This window comes from Columba livia, chromosome 7 (assembly GCF_036013475.1).
Source record: "Columba livia isolate bColLiv1 breed racing homer chromosome 7, bColLiv1.pat.W.v2, whole genome shotgun sequence".
Lineage (NCBI taxonomy): Eukaryota > Metazoa > Chordata > Aves > Columbiformes > Columbidae > Columba > Columba livia.
Window position 1 is genome coordinate 31807332 of NC_088608.1, and position 22744 is coordinate 31830075.

Below are 22744 nucleotides of genomic sequence, written 5' to 3' on the forward strand. Positions count from 1 at the left end.
TTTATTACATCTGTGATCTTTGTTGTGTTTCATTTATTATATTTCTTACTGAGGAAAGAGTTCTTTTCAGTACAATGAAAAGTGACCTGTATTTTTATGAATAATTTGTTTCCATCAAGTTTTAACCCAGCAAAGAGAAGGCAGATTTAATAAAATGCCATGAAAAAAAAAAATCTATCCTTATCAGGTTGGAGAAAGTTTTCAAAGAATAAACATATGAGCACAGGGGAAAGAAAAAAAAAATATCCATTTTTGGTTGACCAAAGTACATTAAATATTAATCTTGAATGTGGCAAATAGCTCTCACTGGGAAGGGGAAGGAAAAACACCTGAAAAATCAAGGTGCTCATTGCTTTGTAATTTACCGGAACATGTTATTTAAAACAAATTACGAACTTTGAGCTGAATGAAAAATCTCAATTGGCACAAGGTAACATATTCCAGTATTTTTGTTATAATCAGAAAACAAACAAACAAAACCAAACACGAAACCCAAAACAATAAACAATCAAACCCAAACCACCACACCCCAAGCATTTTCCACTTCTGGCAACACCAAATGACTTGTCTAATTCTTTCCCAGTTCAGTCACCGAGTGTCAAGTACTTGCATGGCTCCGGCTTTTACAGAAGTTTGCTTTTCTTGGTCACAAATCCTTCTTTCCTACCCCCTCACCCGGGTATCTGCTGTCACTATTAGGTCTCTCATTTATAAAACACCATCCATTACCTTTGTGTCCTTATTGCAAAAGCTTTATCATCTACAGCTGGACAAATACTCATAAAACATCCTTTCAGTGCCACCAAACAAGCACCCACACCCCAAGTTCCACTCCATCTTAACAAGATTAAATCACATCACAGAGATGCCATGAGCAGAGGGGTCCACGCTCATCTCTCCAGCATGTTTGTCCCCAGTGGAGCTGGACTGGGCATCGCCTCCATTTGGCCTCAGTGATGACTTTTGGCTAACAGCCCCAACAGGGGACAGTCACCCATGGCTCTGGTATGTGCATAAAGAGCTCAGTTTTAAAGCTATAATGGAAAAATTCATTGGACTTTTACCAGGGGAATAGGATTCCCTCATTCACTGTAACACCTGGTTGCTGTAGAGTGTATATGTTTCAACCTGCATCAGTGGTCCTCAGAGGCGCTGAAGAAAAACAGCCGTCTGGTTTAAATTTGCCATTGCTCCAGTGGATAAGTTTTAGAGGTCTCCTGAGGAAGACTTAGAAAAAAATAAATAAGGTGGAAACCCCTGAATAAAAGCAAGAGGAATTAAATTAAGAATCTTAAAGGCAAGGATGATTCTGTACCTTCTTATATTTCTTGGATGAAAATCTCTGCTGGGCACCCAGAAGAGGAGAAGGAGCAGAGCATCTGATCTTAATGTCAGATGAAGAAACTGTGTGCTAAAGGTGAATGGATGGCTCAGGGGAGACCTGGATTCCTGCTTCTAAAAAGGCTTTGCAGACCCCAGTCCCAGGCAGGAGCAAAGCTGCCTGTTACACACAGTCAGGTATCAGGTTTGCTGGGATCCCTGGGAGAAAAGTCTCTGCTCGGCCATCATTGCATTCAAAACACAGAGTGACCTGGTAAATGCTCTTCAACAGAGCAAAGGGGTTACCCAATGACAGCCCCAATATAAGGGATCATGGTTTGTCCCTCCTTATATTTAGGGAAACAGCACCTATGTCCTACCTGTCCTACTGTTCCTTCTGTCAGCTCTGTCCCACAGCTTGCCCAGGTTATTGCCTCTCTTTAAAGAAGTCAGACCTCTAGGGAAGTATATCAAGGGGAAATCGCTATCAATCTTCATTAAAAAACTAACAATAATAAAGCAAAAAAGCAAGACATCCCACAAGAGCTAGCAGCTTTTCCTCCTACAGTTACCTCTATTGGCTGCACCATGCAGATCTTCCACTCTCTCTCCTTATCTTGCAAAGAAAGAGAAAAATGAGGATATGTCGAAGAGGAGGAAAAAGAAACTGAAGCTTGGAAATAATAGGAAATTAATCCAAAATTTGAAGAACAGGTGCTTTTTTTCCTGATAGTATTGTTCCAAGCAGCATGGGCTTGTAAAAGTCTAATCACTTCCCACCCGGCTCATCAATCACACAAGGGAACCGGCCCCTCACACAACAAAGTGAGCCTCAAATTGGCTCCCACCAATAATAAAAGGTAGTGGAGAAGGACAATCCCTTCAGAGGATTGTTTAATAAATCTTGTCTAGACAGGGAACACTAGAGAAATAGAAAAGATTTCTTGGAAGACCATTCAGTGCTGTCCCACTTACATTATTGATATGTGCTTGCTGCAACCAATAGTTTAATGTGAATTTTCATATTTTGATTCTTGTTATTCAGCGTCATCCAAAATTAAACATTGAACTTTAAATATTTAAAAACAGGCTGAGGTAGTAATTGGAGCTGATGGAAATTGCACACTGGCACTATTCCTGCTGCGTGTGCGTGCCTGGCTGCAAAAATGCCAATGAGACACTGTTGCTACTCCTCTATTTTCAGCAGTTGCTGACATTTTACTGTAATTTATTCTCATTTTCTCCCCTTCTTCTTAAAAATAACAACACTATTCTACTGTTCTAATAATAAACCGACAACTCTTACATCCAAAAGACCTTTCAGCGGAGGACTATTTCTGCCAATAAAGGGTGCCCAAGCCCAGTGCACTGTACGAAACCCAACTGGCTGCTCAATTATGCTCAGCTTTACATTACCCTTCAGTTTCTTAGTCATAAGTTTTTCTTTCAGTAGCCTGTCCTTTCGAATGCAGGGGCCCAATTGTCAGCGACCAGGAAAAATCCCATTCCAGCCTGTACTTGGTGTATTTTTTGATGGCTTCTTCCTCCCTCCTCCGCTTTTATCTGTCAGAAGCACTAAAGACTCCCACATGCCATAAAGTGTTTCTGACATTCATGGCTTTCAGATCCCAAGTTTCAAAGAACCGCTGAAGGTTATGTTGATTAAGCCCAAAGACATACTTCTAGAAAGCTGTAGCTTAAATAAAAAAGGTGTTTTGCTGTCACAGTGATCAGCCAAAACTGTTGCTGAACCAGAGCATATGGGAGCTGAAAGCCATCAGAGAAACGTGTGATGTTCCAGGCTGCTAAGATTTGCTCTCTCCAGCAGAGATCAGAGGCAGCAGGAAAGCAGAAAAAGCATTTAGCTCAATTAAAAAATAAACAAATAAAAACAAAGCCTTGTATTGAGCGAGATGATGGCCGATTACCCGCCAGTTAAGTGGGGGCTAAGAAAAAAATCATTGCCTCTAAAAAGTGTTATCAGACAAGAGCCCTTTTTGTTTGGTGAGAGCCCCAGAGGGGCATTTAGAGATGCCGCTGGAGGATGGAGCTGAAGACGTTTATTTAAGGGAATAAGAGGAGCCTTTACTGGGAGCTTTCCTTTTTTGCTTCTGAGAAGCGCCTGCTAACCAGACACAATGGGGTTCATCCTTCTGGCAAATTAACATCCAGTGGACACTGTCTGCAGCAGATCTGATAAATATTTGCATCCACTACGAATTCATGGCACGATGAAGCATTACATATTCACGGCAGAAAAAAAAAAGCTTAAGGAGTTGCTGGGTTTGGGCTCCTCGCAGTCGCAGGGATAGTTACAGGCAGCAGACATTGTAAAACCGCCAGTTGCTTCACCTAACAAAATTTCATTCCTTATTAGACATACAAAGATATGTAATTTCCTTCCAGAGGTCAGAGGTAAAACCCAGCGCTTTAGGTACAGCAGCTGAGCAAGGGCTTTACAAACAACTTGATGTTTAAAAGGAGAGAAACCAAAGAGGAGGACTATGGCTCCAAATCTGAAGGCACGTCTGGAGAAACTGTGACCTTTTTGGGAGGAGCTGAGGTGCAGAAATGTAATCCAGATTATTTCTTTTTAAACTGAAATCTCAGGCAGTGTGTGAACTCTATTCAAAATCATTTAAATAAATAAGAATTTTATAACTCCTGGCTGCAGGCTTAGCTGGCTCCGATACATTTGTTCAAGTGTGCACAGATTACCTTATGTGAAATGGTTTCCTCTCACATTCATATCATCAGGCTGATCAAGCTAAGGACACCAGCCCCAGGACTAATGAGTGTCATAAGGTCCACTGGAATCAGCTGCTCCACACTTCCCAACACCGGGCCTTCAGAAATCACCTTTACAATGTTTTCCTCTCCCACTGGCTCAGGAGAGACAGAGAACTTCCTAACACAGGTTGCTCCAAATGCCACCTGAAAAATCCCTTTTCAGAAAATAGATATACCCACGGGTAGTTTCCTCCTCTCTGATGCACAAAAGCATGCAGGCATCAGCAATGGATCCACAGTGGGAGCTCCACTGTGCAAATCAGGTACCTTGCACTGCTGTGGTGGAAATCTAACCAGAACAAGAAACAATATCTAAACCATCAAAACAGGAGCAAAACAGTCGGATGAAGTGGGATTTTTCCTGCTTTGAGCCATTCTCTCTCCATCCAGCCCTCGGGGCATGGGTGCCAGTGCTGTAGGACACAACACAGCCACCTGATGGAAGACAGACCCCACATGCCAGCTCCCAGCACACCTCCTTGTTCCCAACAGCGACACGTTTCTAACAGAAGCTGGAAAAGCAGAACTTGACCCAAAGTGGGAAGAGCCGAGCACACAGAAAAGCACCTGCTCACACCAGGAACCAGATGCTTTAAACCTCTGTGTACTGAAAACATGATATTGAAGTGAATGACAAACTCAGTATTTCCCATCAATGCTGAATAAGCATTACGCTCCATCTCAGAACACCAGAGAATGTGATGAATGTAAGGGGGTGAAGGCTTGTGGCAGAAAGAACTGGGGAACTTTCTGATAATAACTGGCATAAGATACCTGTATCACTGCAATCTTTATGGGGGAAAAGTACACTTACCAATTGCCTCTTCTCTTAAATAAAAACAACATGTTTTGGTCAAACACCAGGACTACGAAGCCAAAGCAAAATTGTATTCTAACATTTTACCAAAATTTGCTTTCTGAACACTTCCAGCCAGCTCTCTTTAGCCCTATGTTGCTCAGCCGCATGTCCACCAACACAAGCTGAATCGAATCCCAAAGCAAGGCTGCTGTGAAAGATGCAAACATTGATATCGTTATAGATTTAAATGTACTGGACCTACTCTGCCCAAAGAAATGCCGGATTGTCTACCAGGAACGCTTGTAGTGATGCCATTACTTCATGATTCTGGGACGTTGTTGTTTCATCAGCATAGTCTAGGCATTCACCAGGTGAGCACACACCAGATGGATTTGCAAGGTGAGGGGTCTTCATTGCAAATGAAGTAAAATTTCTCAATTTCACTGGCCAGTCACACAAAAAAAAAGACCAAAGGGCCACAATAATTTCAAGGAAAAGATAGCATGAAAACACTAGCTTTCAATGACTGGATTTCCTTGCACACAATACACAATGCTTCCTGACAGGCTCCAACCATCACTTTGAGTGATTTTTGGTGTCACCCGACCAGGGACACTTATAGGCAGCGGGAGAAATAAATGCCCTTTTAACTGCATTTTATTCTTACATATGCAGCGTTCTGCTAAAATAATTCATTGTATCCTAATGAAATGAGCATGACTGGCTCCAGGAATGAATGAATACTCACTCCCCGGTGATGGGTATTTATGTGCAGGTACCGAAGGTCTGTAATGGAAGATCTATCATTAGCGCCTGAACCTGTTTTATCTTCATTTCACATGATACAAGTGAACTGAGTGTTGTTTTGGGGGTATAATTGATCTATAGCTGAAACAAATCAGCTCCGCAGCTAAGTGAGGAGATGAAGTAGTGGATAATCTGTACTTTAAAACCAGCTGTTCTGCTGAGATCAAGTGATTACTTTGGCACCGAAATGATTAGCTGACAAGGGAGCGCATTTCGGCATCCGCTGTCATTACCGGGCACCGCTGCCATAACCTCCGGCCGCGCCGATGCCGGGCACCAGGCTAATTGACAGCGTGGCTGGGATCAGCTCGCGGTTTGCTGAATTGATGGACCTCACCTGGCCTCAATTATAAATATCAGCTTTTCTCAGCAAACAAATAGGCAGAGGAGGCGGGGAAGGAGGATACTCAGCCACTGGTCAGACAACTGCGACTGCAACAAATGCCAGCAAAATGTTTTAGGTTTAAGCTGCACAGCTGTCTCTGCTCCCTGCGCTAGTTTTAACACACCACAAATATTTGCAAATATTTCCCTCTAATTGCCTCTGCTTGAACATCTCTAACAATTACTGAGAACTGAAAATCACCCCATCCCTTTCTGCTGTGCCCTTCCATGGGGATTCCTGCAATGGCTGTTTTTAATGGGTTTCCCATTTTTATGCAAGGTAAGGCAAGGAGCCACCTGCTCACGAGAATGTCACACTAGAGGAACAGAAACACAGAAAGAACACAGGTTTGTAGTTTCCTTTTCTTTTTCCCTAGGTGCCTTCTGTGCTTTTAAGCACAGGAGCCTTTTCCAAATAACCTGAAGATAACTGAGGTTGCACAGCCAAGGAAATATAAATGTGTTCCCATAACCAGGCTACAGAGACTGGCTGCCACAGCAGCAGGGACATTCTGCACTGAGCTCACCAGCTCAGAGAGCAGGAGGGTAACCCATCTGCAGAGTGCAACTTCGTCCTTCTTCTTTTTACCCAAAAATTCACCAGGTTCGAAAGACATTTAAAATGATATTTAAAAAATGACAGCAACCTACAAGACCTATTAAGTCAGGTTATCCACATCCATATCAGAGCAAGACAGCTCCTTACAACAGATACATCTGCTTCTAGTTGATCGCTCAGCAGGTTTGAAAGGAATCCAGTAACATCTTCTGCTTCCCTAAGAGGTTACTCCACACTTTTGCAGAGATGGCCATTAATTCCTTGAAATTCATTATGGATTTTCCTTTCTTAGGCCTTCACTCTGCACCATACACTTTTGAAAGATGAACTGTCATTATCATTCCTGAGGTACGTATTACATGAGGTGGTTGCCTTTGATTTACAGCAGCAATATGACACGCACCTCACCATTCCTTTCACTGTCTTCTGCCCTTCGGCCCTTTCTGGAGGGGAACAGAGCTGAGAGATTGTTTTCAGAAGCCTCCTTCCAAATTCAAGGCAGGAGGGGTCCTTCTAAATGTAAACTAGCAACTCTGGTCTGAAAAGCATTTAAAGAAATAATGTTTCAAGTCTCAGGCTTCCCTGCTTGGAGGCAGCAAGATATTTGCAGGTAGCCATGGGTCTCCTTGGGTTTCCCTCTAATTTTTTTTCCCTGGTTGTCCCCTGCAGCAAGACACAAACACATGCACTATCATCATGATTATACAGAATTGTAAAGCAATTTATAATGCTTCCTTTGTTGGAACTTAGGATCTGAATCAATCCCAAAACATCAGAAATCTGAATGAGTGGCAACATCAGCCTCTGGCCATCATTTAAGCTCTCGGACCACTTGGCTACAGCCATTTTTTTTCTTTTTTCCTATTAAACCTGAACAGCATTTACTTTGAGGGTCTCTTTTCTCTATCTTGGGCTTGTTAAGGTTTGTCTTCTTACAGCATGAGCATAAACTCTCCTACAAAATGTATTTTTGGTATAAACTCTCTCTCTACTGAGCAACATTAAGCTATCGCTATTATTTTTCCTGCACAAAACAGTACAGTTTTGTCAAAAGTGGCATGATATTTCTACTTCACCTTTTGCCATTTTCAAGTTTATTATGTTCAGAAAGTACTCCAAAGCACTTAATTCTTCCTCTCTAGTATAACTAATCACCACCAAAGGGCGAAAAGAAACACTATGTGCTATTCAATACAGGATACAAATGCTATTACCTTCCTACTTCAAACATGAATACTAGAAGTCAATGCGACCGGTTGCACTTCACCACTTGCAGAAGTAATGCCTTGAACTAGGTCTTCATTGCTTTAACTAAAATCTCTCTATTCCACCTCTCCATGACGATGTTTGACACCAGGGACATCTCACCTGAGAAGTCAAAGGTGCTTGATTTCATACCCTGCAGGGTTCAGCACTCAGAACCAGCTGACGCTGCACACCCACATGCACCACGTGAGCCTGACGGAGATGTCCCTGCTGGCTGTTCCTCAGGTTGGGCATGCTCATCTTCAATCCCTGAAAGATACGGCCACTGTCACTCCCTTGGCCAGCTCCAGTCTCCCTGGCTCCTCAAACCAGCTCCACTCACCAGAGCAGCTTTTGCTGGGACACATCCTTGAGAACGCTCCCTTGACATTCTATTTTTCAGGTGGACACTCGGGAAGGTCAACTTCTCCCTCCACCCACCCAGCCTTCCTGAGCACCTACGTGAACCATGTGGGGCCACATCATTCGATGGCCCCATGCTAATATCAGGTTTGGGGTGGGAGTGCTGCTGTTTCTGAACATTGCAATCTGCAAAATTCTGCTGACATTTCTGAACTAGAAAAGCCCTCTGGCAGGCATCTGCAGAGGAAACCTTTAAAATTGATCTGGTTTAACACAAAAACTGTTGGCTAAGCCTCCATCGGTCCCTCTGCTCCTCCATCCCTTGACACAGCTCACAGCAAAAGACTTTGCTTTCCCTTTCTGCGGCTTTTAACAGCAATTCAAGTCCATTGATCCAGGACTCTGAGTCAGTGTATTACAATCCACGATTATTCAGCTCTCTGACAGTCGGTTTGTTTAATTTCATTTTATTCCATAGTAAAATGGGATTGGAGGGAGGGAGGGCTAGAGGACAAATTGGCACCGTATTGCCTAAATGCTCAGGAAAACAGAAAAATGTCACTCAAAGGAAAGTACAAAATACTTCCACTTGTTACAGGCTGCTATACCACTACTATATATGTGTCTATATGCCTATCTGTACCTTGTCTGTGCCTCTCAACTTCAACATCTGTTCTACATTTGAGAGGGTGGGTGGACAAAGAGATTAATAAATAAGCCTTAATAACACTTGAGCAAAGCTTGTCAGTAAACAGCGTGAAATACTGGAGTTTATGGTGTCTCCTAGTGAGGGTTAAAGCTTGAAAACTCGTTACACTCACCATTTACACCAAATAACCTTTCTTTTCATGGTTAGAAGAAAACTACTCATTTGCTTTACAAACTAATAAATCCATTTAGAATTTAAAAGCATTCACAACTATTTTTTTTTTCTGTTAGTTATTATAACTTTACTTCATTGTTTGCTTTAGTCCAGCTTCAATTAGTCCAGCATTTCCAATTGCATTGGTAGGGGAGAGGTTTACACTTACAAGAGTAAGATCATTAACAGCATAAGGTGCTTGAAAGGGAGAGCATAATTGGTTTCACTCGCCTAGAGGGAAGATCGGCTTCTAAGAGAAACAACACCTAATTAAGAAGGTTTGCACTGTTTTATTTTTAATAATGTCCACCCCCACTACCAGCATTTTTATAGTACCTGTCACGGCAGGTTCTGGCTTAGCCACATGTATTTTGCAGATGTGCAGGAGCTGAAAGCATCAGACAAAAGAACAGACAGCAAGAAGACCCTGATGAGACACTAAATGATAAGAAATAGATTAATAGTGTGTATTTAATTTAAAATAATAATAATAAAAACAAATAGTAATAAAAATAAACACAAAATAAAACAAACCAACCAAACAAAACCAAACAAGCCTAGACAGAGCCACAAATCTCAACAGTTGTGTTTGTTCACATGAAGAATTCAATTCCTGATCCATATTCTTGCTGGTGGCTGAGCTTGTGGGTGCCAGGATGAGCTGGAAAGCACGACCAGTTTGTCAGATGCTTGGCTGGCCATGCACAGGTGAAGACAGGTCATACGGCAGACAAGCGAGGTGATGGGGCTGGCCCAGGTGCTACCCTAGACCAACACAGGGCAGGAAGATTCCCAGACCTGCACCTCAAAGATCCCCGGCAGACGTTGCCCAGGGAGTAACGTGCTTCCATAAGCACACATTGGTGGCTGGGGTCAGCATGTAACCTCAAATACAGCCCCATACAGCAGTCTACTACGAAGGGAACAAGATCTGTATTAGAGAGAAGAAAGGTCTTTGTGGCTAATGCTGATGCTACATGACCAAAGCACAGGAACGCACCCATTTTGCAGACTGCTAAACAGTTTAAGCACAGACCCCCCCAGACCTGTTTGTCACATTCCTGGGGAGACGGTAGACTTTGCTGGCTACTCCAAATGCTTTCCCCTACCACCAACACCCTCCATGTGCTGCCCAAGCTGAGCTACTGCCAACTGGCACCTGTCCACCGAGTTACCTCTGCCAAACCTGGAACGCATTCCACATGAAACGGTGAACCTCATGTCCTGGGCATATTTTTTGATACTGGAGCCTCTTGCGCCTCATAATTTTCCAGCAATGGGGCTGGAACAGGGGTCGAAATACTGTTGAATGGCAAACATCACTTGCAGCTGTGGCTGGCACCCCATCACAAACAGAGAATGCTCCCACACTGTGCATCCCACACCTACCTGGGCTTGCAGGCACCTAGCAGTACCCAAAAGATGCCAGAGGAGCTTGTGAGGTTCAGCAAGACCAGCGAGAAGGACAAACTGCCACCTCACATCTCAAGGAGGACTGGTACAGCACCTGGGCATGGGGGAGCCACCCCACATCACCTCCCCAGCGCTCTGCTCTGACTAATGAAGGGCAGCTTCACTGCAACCACAACTACGGGATAACAAGCCAAAAGGATATTACTGATCTCAAGCATGTGCGGGGGTCTGGGTTACTCTGAATAATTTAAGTCAGGCTTCTTTTATCTCTCTCTCCCACTCCAGAGTCGCTACCGCTGCCACAGACATGAATCAGACAGGCTTCCTGGGCAGCTGGAGATGGGGTGCCTCCCATACTATGGGAGTTGAAAGGAAAATGCTAAAAGACAATTTAAAGAGACTTCTTAATCACCCTGGACTTCCAATCTTTACATCTCCTCTCCACATGTGATGCAGCTGGAAGATGCTCCCCACAACTGAAGGGGACGCAGGCAGAGGCTGTAGGAGAGCTGGGGAAGCTCTTGGTTGCTGTCAGCACAATGATGGGGGAAACAAAGCTCCAGGTTGGGATCCATCCCCATGTCCCCCAGGAGCTGGAGCCTCTCTGAACTACCTGTACATGGATGCACTAATGTTGACCAAAGGCCTGTTGATGCCACCTGCTCATCGCTCCACACGACAACAGCACCTGTTTTATACAGCAAAAGGATCAGAGGGAAGAGGCCACGTGGGAATGCAGCCGCTCACTGGCAGAGCTCCTGAGAGCAGCCCTGCAGCAGACGGAACTTGAGGAGCAGCCCGATAACATCCCTCGCAGGCCCAGACCCTCCTGGAAAAGGGCATCATCTGCAGCCCCATTCTATTCCACACCCCCCCCCCCCCCCCAAATGCTTCCTGGGGGTTCACACAGCACCTGAGCCACACGGAGGGAAAGGGCAGCTTTACAGCCGGTCCCTGCACCAAACTGGGAGGCTGCATTTCCACAGCACGCAGCTCTCCTCCTAAGCACAAGTGGTTTCAAACTATACCTTACATACGAAGCCACCAAAAATAATTGCTAAATTAATGGCGCAATAGCTAAAGTATATATATTTGATTATGGCTTGGCAAACCCATCTCAAAGATTAATTGTATATTAATTCTCTTCTATGTTTGCTTTGCAGAAGCTAAACATTTAATACAAGCAGAAGAGTATCAGCTTGCAGAGTCTTTAAGTTTCTCTCAGCCAAAAAGCAAAGCCCAAATTGCATTGCAGAGCTGATGTGGGCTGCTTGTGAGTGTTGTGGTGCTGGTAGGGCAAGGACAAGAGGGGAAAGAGAGCTTTCACAAGTGGGTTTTTCAGTTTATTTTAGGGAGAGGAGGTTGGTGTTGTGTACAGAAGAGAAAGGAGCCTCCTAGCCCAGTTATTCTGCCTGTTGCAATACCCCAGACAGCTATAAAAAAATAAAATAATAGGCCTAGGAGGAGTATAAATCCCGAGTCAAAATCTGGCTGTGGGAAACTAGCAAAAGCATTAGCTGCTTGGAGAGATTAAGCTGCTGGGCTCGTTACCAATGTTTAAAAAAGCCTCTGCAAGACCTAGACTGCGTGGTGAATGGGGCCGTCATGGCAGGGTGAGGAGGATGTGGGAGGTGGGGAGAGGGCTCGGGGTCACCCCACAAAGCCCCGCAGCTCCAGGGAGCGAGGCAGATGGGAGGCTGGCACCCCTGCAGGCAGCTTTTTGGGGGGAAGAAAGGGAGGTGTGAGCAGGGTCCCTGCGCTGTCACATTGCTTCTCACAGAGGAGATGCACCGGCAGCAGCTAGAGGCTTACACCAGAGGGGCCTTGGCATAGGTAGGAATTGAGCAGTACCATGTCCTGTGTCCACCAAAAATGGCTTGAAACCAGACAGGCTGTTGAAAAGGGGTTTTATAGCATCTGAGGAAGGGAAGCAGAGGCTGTAAAGAATATACCTATACTACAGATATCTGACAGGGGCAGCACAGGAAAGCAGAGGCTGTGGAGACACAGATGCTTTCCTATCAGTGTAACATGAGGGGGATAAGCAGCTGAAGCACAAAATTAATGCAACACCTCCACACACATTTAGGCCAGAAACCACTGGATGCCTTCTACCTACTAGGTGGGAGGCTCTGGGAGTGGTGGAGCTGGTGACATTAGGGTAGGGAATACAGGGTGTGCAATATTTGTCTCCAATAGCAGTGACCAGGCATCGACCACAGAGGTGCTGTCCCACACATGGCAGGACACGGACAAAGTGAACACCAATGATTGTAACAGTGCCTGGCACTCAGCTACTCACCACAGCCACAGCATGGGCTTCCCATTTCACCACCTGCTTCTGAGCACAGGACAGGTCTGGAAGGCCCCACAAAGCAATCCTCAGCTCGGCAATCAATGCTCCCTGGCCATTTTGAGGCCACCTTAAACCACTGGGATTATTTTAAACTACTGTTCCTGCAAAAGCAGTGGGAAATGGCGGAAGCAGCTGTGCTCCCGGAGGAGAGCTGTATCACACATGCTTTTTGCAGTGAGCCTCTGCTCCCACTCCATCCTCTGAGTTTGGGATCCAGCTTGCTTTAAATGCAGCTCGAGTTCATCCAACACAGTTGGCAGTTGATCACGGCTGGTATAAAACATTTTGCCCATGCCAGCAGCACGGCCTGGCATGCAGCTGGCCTCCCATAACCCGCCCAGCACAGCAGCTGTGTTTATCACTGTGTGTGCAGGATGCCCATGCCAGGTGTACGCAGCAAGCTGGAGGGGTTCTCTTTCCACCTGAAATTTTGTGGCATGCACAGCCCTTTCCCTCACAAGCCAAGGACAACACATGCTGGTGAGGCTCTCCTGAAGCCACTCACTGCAGGGCAAATGTTACAGGGCAGCTTTGCCCAGCAAACCTGCCCCCAAAACCCCTGTACTGGTATGGGGCCGGACTGAAATGCTTTCCAACCACTCCTGGGGAAATCCCCCCTCCACATAGACATATACCACCCCCTCTATTTCTGGGGACTCCTGACAATCACTGTTCCACATCCCACTCCCTTTCTGCTGAGCTGAGACCTTATTGAAGCCTGTCAACTGGGAATTAAGATATAATTTTGCTGCAGAAGAGGATGTAGAGCTGTGCTGCCAGGCCCGCAGAAGCGGTATGTATCATCAGAGTGATCTGCCGAGCAAATGGGCCAAGGCAGTACCCTCCTGTCTAAACTGGACAAGGCAATACCCTCCTGTCACAGCTGTTCAGACTGCAGGCTCTCTCCACACACACATCTCCACTGAGCTCTCCCACCAGAGCTTTCAGAAGGTACTGCTTAGACCCATCTTGCTATAAACGACCAAAAAGCCTTTTAAGAAAATGGATTACTTGTTTTTTCTTTTTAACCAGAAGCAGCTTTGAACGCCTGGGTCAGGCAGCACAGTTTGCAGCCAGCTCTTCCCGTGGCTGCTCTGGCAGTTCTCCCCCACGGAGGGGTCTGTCTGACCCCATCTTCCTCCAAAGGCTATAACACAAACAGAAGCAAAAATACGTAAAACCCAAAATCCCATCCACCACAAAGTCTAAATGTGATTGTAAGGAAAGTGATAAGTATAGGCTGGCACAGGTTTTCACCAAGAACACAGTTACATGTGTTGACAGAGGGAAGATTGGGCTGGATGTCTGTGCAGGAATTGCAGCAGCTGTAAAGTTGCCCACCACGAAATCCCCATCCTGTTAAAAGACAGGCAGGTAGCTGCCAATGTAGCCATGGCTGACAGTGCTACAGAGGTAAATGAAAAAAAGAATTTATAAAGCACCAGTAGATCATCTTCAAAGGCTGTTGATTGCAGTTAGAAAAAAGTTTCATAATCATTGGGGAGAGTTATTGCAGGGAACAGCACAGAACTTTGGTTATGTCTTCAAAAATAAATAATCTGAATTGGTTAAAATAAAATTCAGACACATGAAGACAATTTACTGACTCTGAATTGCTAAAAGCCTGGGGATTAGTCAAAGATAACTCTCGTTTACTAAATGTGTTTAACAGAACAAGAGTGCTTGCAGAAGATTGTTTTGTAGTATACTAATTGTGTATTTAATTTCGAAAATTGAATTCAGAGATGCTATTAAGAAATAAGAACTGTCCACAATACAAACTGTCAGCTTTGCCAAGTGAAAATAAAATAGGTTCCTGTTTCTGAAACCAGTCATTTGCAATATGAACCACTGCATGATCTCAGCTTTTCTTGATTTTTAGTGAAATCAAAACTAGGGAAATAAATGTCAGCTCAAGCCTTGATGAGACTGAAGACACACCAGCTCAACCAGCTTACCTAGTGTCACAGAGCAAGTCCCAGTGCAAAAGCCCAGCCCATGCAATTAGCTGAAGGATGCCGGTGGGTTGGGAAGCAGTGGGAGACGCAGCCTGACCTCTTCCCACCGTCACTGCCGACTTGCTGGGTGAGCCTGGACGTTCAACAGGAACAAAGGAGCCCTCGGGGCCTGTTTTCCACCCGTTTTTTTTGCCATGCCTGATTCAATCATGCTCTTGGAAACAGTAAGTGCCTTTCCCTGCTGCAGCCTGTGCCAGCAGGGAGCCTGCCTTGGCCACGACAGAAGGTGCTGCTCCAGCAGCAACGCGCTGCACTAACCCAAGCCTCATTTCACTGCCAAAGCTTCCCATGGTGGGATTCCAAAGACTGAATTACCACAGCGTACATTTTCTGTGGGTAGGTTGAGCCTCAGAAGAATAACAAAAACCATCAAACACTTTGTATTTCCCAGCACTCAGGTGTGGGCACATTTTTTCTGCCTACAAGTGCTCCTTTCTTCTGCCCAGCCTCCTCTTGTGGCCGCAGTGCAGGGAAGCAGCAGCAGCAGAGCTGATAGAGCTGGAGGGTAGCATGTGCACAGTAGAACTTCACATTGCAATTGCACACCCTTGTTTTGGCCACCCACAGGCAAACAATACCCAAGGCTATAACACAACCAGAAGAAACAAACAAACAAACAAACTTAAAACTAAAAGACCAGATTTGTATTCCTGTTCTGCAGACATGCAAAAATACGGGGAAAAAACCACTAGTATATGCAATCCCTTCTTACATGAATGAATCTCCTTCTGAGCTCAAAGCCATGCACTCGCTTGCAGACCTGGAAGTTCAAGTGGTTGAGCGCTTTGTTCAGGTGATAGGCAGCCCTTTTTAGTCTTAATCAGCAGATATTCAGACAGCTAACTCATAGACGTAAAGCAAATCTACTTAGGGAATAAATGTCTAAATAAATATGAGAGATGGGATGCTGACCTTTTAATGTGCCTCTGCAGGGTAAATAAAATTATGGGATTTTTCACTTCAATTCATTTATGGTGTTCATTTATTATTGCATGATAAAAAGGCTCAGCATGCTTAGCTCGCTAGGTCTTCCCTCTGTCCTGGAGTGAGAGGCTGCCCAGCTAAGCTGAGGACTAACGAGAGGGCAGGTGGGCACACAAAGCCACGGTACTCATCAGCCGGATGTACAGATAGAACCCAGGGGTGCGTCAGCTGCCCACCTGTATTCCATTTTGTGGAGAAAGAGGGTAATTATTGCAACAGAGAATAAGGAAAATCGGAGCAGGCTGAAGGAGCAACATCTTGCAAGACAAGTTCACTATGTTTAAGTCTGACAAACAGCCTTTCTTTTAGTTATCTCCCTTCTGCCACATTCATTTCACTATTAAAACCATTTTTGAAAGGATAAACCAAGTAATGCTGCCTAACTAATGAATGTCGAATTATCGGCATAAATATGCCAACATTTATTTATTTATTTGCCTCCCCAAGAACGTGTTCTCTTCTGGTTTTCTATTTTAATGACTACAATTTATCATATTAACTAGACTTCCAGTTTGCTGGGTTTTGTTTCAAGTTCTGCTTTTTGCTGAGACATCTGCAAGAGGGCAGCCACAGGTAAGAGAAGTAATAAAACTAATAAAAAAGCGATAGTAGCTGTCACCAAAAAGCACGAGTGACCGAACCACCTTCATTTACTACACAGGGCCCTTCTTTCTTGCTCTCGTTTGCTGATTTTACTGCCCACTTTCCACTAATATTTCACTCTGCTTATGGCAGCTCTCTGCAAGGAACGTTAATTCCCTAATTTCCGAATAATTTGCTTTCCCTACCGACCAGCAGGCAGCGTAAGAAGGAAGGAAAGTTGAAGCGGGAGAACCGTCTGTGATGAATTCGAGCCGCGCAGAATGGCCCAGTCAGGGGTTTCAGGAGGCATCTGAAACTCCAGTGATGCCTGAATCAGTGCAAGGACCCTGCCCTCGCAGGAGGTATCTATCTGCCGCCTGTCTAACACCACGGAAAACGTCAGTCCAGCTGCACCAAGGCTATATCTATTTCACAGCACCAGCATATGTGTTTTCCCCACCTGTCACAACTGTGAAATGTATAGATAGCATTTACTTCCTAGGCATTCGTCGCTCAAATTAACAGGCAACCTGTTAGTCTGAGTGCAATTAGCACCCCGAACTTTACTCCAGACATATCTGGTAGCTGAATTTTGCTTGCAGATCTTTTAGCAGCCTGCTGTACGTTTTGAGTAAATCTAGGCCCACGTATAGTGTGGAAATCCTGTGAAAACCCCAACAAATTTAACGTGAAACAAAGCTAAGCACGCTGTTGGAGAATCTGCTTCGCCTTTGTTAGAACTCATAAGGGAAAGTTCACATTTTTACAAACTGAAACTGAGTACTAGGTTCACCCGAGACACAGCAAACCGACCAACTGTGTGTAACACAACCTGCCGGGCTGACTCCTGCCTCCCCCTTCCTGCTGCCGGATTTAAGCTTCACCACTCCCGCTACGTGGTGTTCACGAAAATGCCGGTTACGTACACACACACATCTTGAAACATGACATTAGCAGTCTGCAGAAGTATTCATGAGGGATACCATATGGTACAAGCACTGTAAACCCTTATCTGTTGTCATGGCTTGACTTCTTTTATTGGCGACTAAGACCAGCACAGCCTACAACCATGTTGCCGTGGGCTGCCCTTACCACCATGGTCCTTGCACCTACATTCCAGTTTCTTCCATGTCACAGCCACATCACCTGCAGCATCCTCAGATGCTCACCAATTACTGGATCACTCCTTTACTGGGATATTTTTCAAACGTAATTAGTTTCAGAATGCCAAATAATGCTGGGCTTACACTCTTTTAATTTGGCATTCACCTTTCCCTCCTTGTGGTTGTTAGAATGTTAACAGAGAACATATGAACCACACTGAAATGTTCCTTCGCAAACCCGGAAGCATGATATTTACTCAAAATTCAATGTAAGGAGGGCTGAGGGAGTGCACAACCCCAGCTCCATAGTGGTAGGATAGCCTGCATCTATCACAGCTTCCCCTGGGTGCTGCAGATTCAATTAGGCTCGTAACTCTAGTCTTGTACAGGAAGAGAGTTTTATGTTCATTCAGTAATCACCTTTCCTTTCTTAAATGCTTCACAAATCTTGCCCAGAGTTCTTCCCTTGCTTAGCCTATCAACCAGTCCATATATAGCATTTCATTAGGATTAGCTTCTCCAAGCCTCCAGTGCTTATCTGCATGATTCTCTGACCTTTCTAAACCCTACCTTACCCGCTCCTGCTCCGTACCTGCTGGCAACACACAGTGATAGAGACCTGCAAGGTGTCACCTTTCTGTGTAGTGACACAGCTTTCTCCCCTGAGTCCTTGATAAATCTAAATGACGCGTACTCAGAGCATCTGTCACAGAACGACATTGCTTTTGTTCTCTGCACATCTGTGACATTTTATTATCCTCTTATATTGTAGTAGAGCTTGTGGGAGAGAGACCCACCCTTATCCAGACTAGTATCATTGGCTACTTCCAAAGAGAAACGAAGATCACTTACCCGCAGGAAGGAGAGGTCTCGGTTGTGCTCGATGCTGGTGATTTCCAGGTTGCCCATCACTACCTCGCAGTTCTCATAGTACTTGCGTAGGGCCCGATACTGCTGCTCCAGGTCAGAGAGGGAGCTCAGCTTGTTCTCGGTGCCGGCACACACTGCAAGAAACCACAGGACACACAGTCAGAATGAGTATGGAAGAGGGGTACAGGAGCAGAGAAGGAAATAGAGTTTTTATATGGGGATACAGGCAATTGTAACAAAAATCCTGGTTTATTCACAGGATTGGGTCCTTCAAAAAAAAAAAAAAAAAACACACCAGAAGTTACTTGAATATCCTCAGTGGTGAGAGGCAGGTACAAATACAGTCTGTGATCATGTCAGCCATTTAGACATGTCTCAGCACATGGGAAGAAGTGCTGGTATTTACCACCAAATGCAGAAAGGCTGAAAACACAGAAATGCAGGAGAAACGCAAAACTAGTTGACCCAGCACCTAAAGGGCCAAACCCTAGTCTCAGCAAAGTCCCTACTAGCACTGCCCGTGACAGGATCGGACACTGAACAGGGATGTGCCAGTCACAGATTAAAGGGCACAAGGCTGGAGAGACCCACGCATCCAAGCTGACCTGGGTAATCCAACACTTTCCCTATTACACTGATGCTCAGAAGGGTCTGTTGGACAAGGCAAGAGCAACCTGACCAAAAGGCTTATACTCATCATTGTTTTCCCCATCCTTTTCCTTAAGAGCCCAGGTTCTTCCCAGCTTTCCACAATTAAATAGGAGACAGACAACAGCAAAACACATGCCATCCTTCCACAAATCACCAGACTGTGATCCGAACATACAAATGGAGACATGTCAGATGAGTTAGGAAACATCATCCTCATACATTTAATTTTCAGAAGATGTCTTTAATACCATAATCCTTTGCTCTGAATTTTTAAGTCCAGTCCAAAGCTACTGCAGCATTGCATCTCTGCTTGCTGTGCATCAAGCAAAGACAAAAACGAATGCAGAAAGAAACACAGAAGCAGCATTTTCCAACAGCTGTTTATCATGTGGCTCTCAGACAGCGATGCTACTGAAATGGTCAAGTGTGAGGCTGGACTTGTTTTTTGCATGCACTTATTTTTCCTCTTTATCAACAGCTTGTGGGTTGATCTTATCTGCGAGCAAATTAATATGAATATATCTAAACTTTTGGAATGGGCATTATATTATGCAAAACACAAGCCAGACCAGAAGAGTCATTCCCACCCCTGGATTAGATCAATACAAACAAATTTCTCCCTGACTGTAGGCATAATCAGTAAAATTGGTTAAAATATGCTCTTTTGAATGATGCAGGTCCTGTTTTTAAATATCAAAAGTAATTAGGTTTATGAGTACTACTATTATTGACTGTTTACTTACTACACCCCCCACTTTTTTCCTCATTCCCTGTTCTCCGCTGCAGTCTCTCTGCTACAGAGCAATGTGCTCTTGTGCCAGGGTGATTCGAGCTTCGAGCAGCCTCTTGGCGAAGGGCTCCGGGGGACAGCCAAAACCCCACAAACTGCTCAAAGTTTTCTCCCAAGGAAACTTCCTCTGCCCTGAAAATGGCAGCAGAAATCTGCTCCTCCTGAACCGTAACTCCCCACCAGGGAGGGACAGTAGGAGCTGGTTTCATCACAAGCCATTCACAGAATGACAGATTTATCAGATCATCTTTGGGCTTTGTGTCTCCTAGCAGCTAAAGAGCACAGACCAAATCTGAACAGGCATGATGTGAGACCTCTTTTCCAAACATATATTCAGTCTAGATACCAGAGATATTTTAAAGGAGGCAATTTTAAAAATTTCTTTCTATGACTTAGTAAAAATAAAAGTCCTTGCTAAGTTTAAAAACTTGAAATATTTGACATATATTCACTATATTGTGTTGCAGAAAAAAAAAATGGTTGGGGTTTACTCATGTTTTAAAATAAAAACTACCACTTCAACTCAAGGCTTAATTTAAAGCACAAAGTCCTGCTTTGAAAGTTTTCTTGTAAAACATATCTAAACAAGATTTTGTTTATAATATTTTAATAGCCATTTTTGAGGATTGTCAAGATGGAAAGACATGGTCCCACTGGGACCTGACATAGCTCTGCTGGACCGGGAACACCTGGAAGGATTAACCACTGTTGCTAGGGGATGGCACATCTTTCCTTTCAAAATACAAAGCCCTATCGTAGCTCGTATTTAAATTTTTATTTGGAACGACTTCGAGATCTACCATACAAGCACCTCCACACTCCAGGGAGACGCACACCTGTCCCTGCCAGAAGACTTCAAAAATGTTTGCTACCAATTACAGAAGCGGTTTGTTTGCTTTTTCCTTCAAAGTAGCAGCAGTAGCAGCATCTATAACAACAAGACTGACTGTGTTTCCAGATGAAAAAGTATTATTCTGTCTTAAGGCTCCACTGAAACTAATAAATAATTTCTGGTCCATTTTGCAACTAGTGCTAAGGATCAACATAGCTCAGAAAACAATTCCAGCAGCTCAGCTAATAAAGCTATATACTGCAACACTGGTATTTCATGTTGCACACCCATTAAACGTTTCACAAAAGCTAATTTAGCCATTTGTTGCTGTAAGGAGGCAGAACACCTGGAGCCTGCTCTTGCAAGAGGATTCGATGGGGGTGAAGCCAGCCCAGATGTAAGCCAGGCCTGCAGCTTTTATTTGAGTAAGATTAATTTTGCACAATGAAACTATTGCAGTAACTATTCCCAGCTTTTGATATTGCTATGGAAATAAATTCTTTTGGATGAATAAAATCTTAAAAGCAAATTTAGAAGAAATTATGTTGATCCTTTAAATTTATCTCATAGCAATTCCAAGCGTTTAATTTCTGTCTTAAAAGAAATGCCCTCTGTTACACAAAACATCTCCTTGTTCCAGTTCACACCTGGGCATTGGCTGCCTGCCTGATACATGGCAAAAGGAACAAGCAAGTGGATCCTCCCAGGCTGCTCTGCCATGAAATTTGGGAAAGCAGGGAAAGTCACTGCCCAGCATCAACCTTCCTAACCACTGCGTGACCTGGCTCGGCTTTCACAGCTCTGTACTGTCCTGACAGGTCATCTCCCCTCAACAACAACAAAAGAAATTGGTTACAGATTGCCTCAAATCAAGTTACACCCAAAAAGTGAGACTATCCCACATCAATCGGGGGGTGCAGCAATGCAATTTTTTTGCCATGGGTACCCAACCAGCAGTGCAAATGATGTAGAAACAGTTCTTGGAGTGGGAGAGACCCCCAGCCTGCAGAACAAGTTGAAGTCCCCAAAGTGAAACATGGGTCATTAATAAACCATTATTATAATAAGCCATTAATTTCTCTGTACCTCAGCTTTACCACATGGGTTTTAAAAATATAATTTTGATGCACGTAATAATTATGCCACATTCAAAATATAAAATCGTGAAAAGTATTTAAGAAAAGAAGATTAGATCAACCATCACTTGCAGAAGGACAGAGCTGGGAAAGCACGTCCATCCTTTGCAGAGTCCTTTAGAACAGAGTGATTAGATATGCTGTCGGTGTTTTTTTTAAGGTAAAACACAACTAATGAGGTAAAAAGACATTTCTGCCATGAAGGAGAAATACTGCTTCCATGTACACTTCCAAAGGTGCTCCTGCTTGCCCACACACACCACAGAGACAAACTTGGGAGGGACAGAGGCCAGAAAGGAAGCAGAGGACAGGTAGTTAGCAATAAGTTACATCCCCCCATTTTGAGCCACAGGAGGCAACTCCCAGCTGCTCCAGGGCAAAAAGAATTGTTCTGGGTCTGATTTGCCAAAACAGTTAAGGAGCACTAAAGTAACTGTGTGTGAGGTAGAAGCCGAGCAGGGGTCCCATGGGCTCTCCATTCCCCCTGCCCCTGAGCTCGAACATATCCCCCTCGCACTCCTGCTCATCTCTTGGAACAGCAACAGGCATCTATGGGTTGTAACAGCTCTTGAAAGTTAAGTGCCAAAATAATACATATTATCAGGGATGCTCCAGCCATATATAGGCATAAACATGAGCACAACAAAATGTATTTCATTGTCATGCCATGCAAAACCCCCATAATCTGTATTTCATAAACTCTCTTCAAAGCACTTTGTCATATATTGTTAGGCACATTATTTTATATAGCCCCAGAAACTGATGAGCGGCAAGAAAATAAAGACTGCACGTTAAAAGCAGTCCCTGCAGCAGAACCTCTCCTGGATAATAAAAAGTAGTATTATAATTTCCCTGCCTCTAACAGAGGTCAAAAAAGTAG

At 44.2% G+C, this 22744-nt stretch overlaps 1 protein-coding gene across 4 annotated transcripts in view; it reads right to left on the reverse strand.

Annotated features, from left to right (window-relative positions):
- ERBB4 (erb-b2 receptor tyrosine kinase 4) overlaps positions 1-22744 on the reverse strand; it is a 626958-nt gene that overhangs the window by 364547 nt on the left and 239667 nt on the right. For all 4 annotated transcript variants that reach the window (XM_065069063.1, XM_065069064.1, XM_065069066.1 and 1 more), the window contains exon 2: positions 18438-18589. In XM_065069063.1, coding sequence (XP_064925135.1) covers positions 18438-18589 — 152 coding nt within the window. The remainder of the gene's footprint in view (positions 1-18437; positions 18590-22744) is intronic.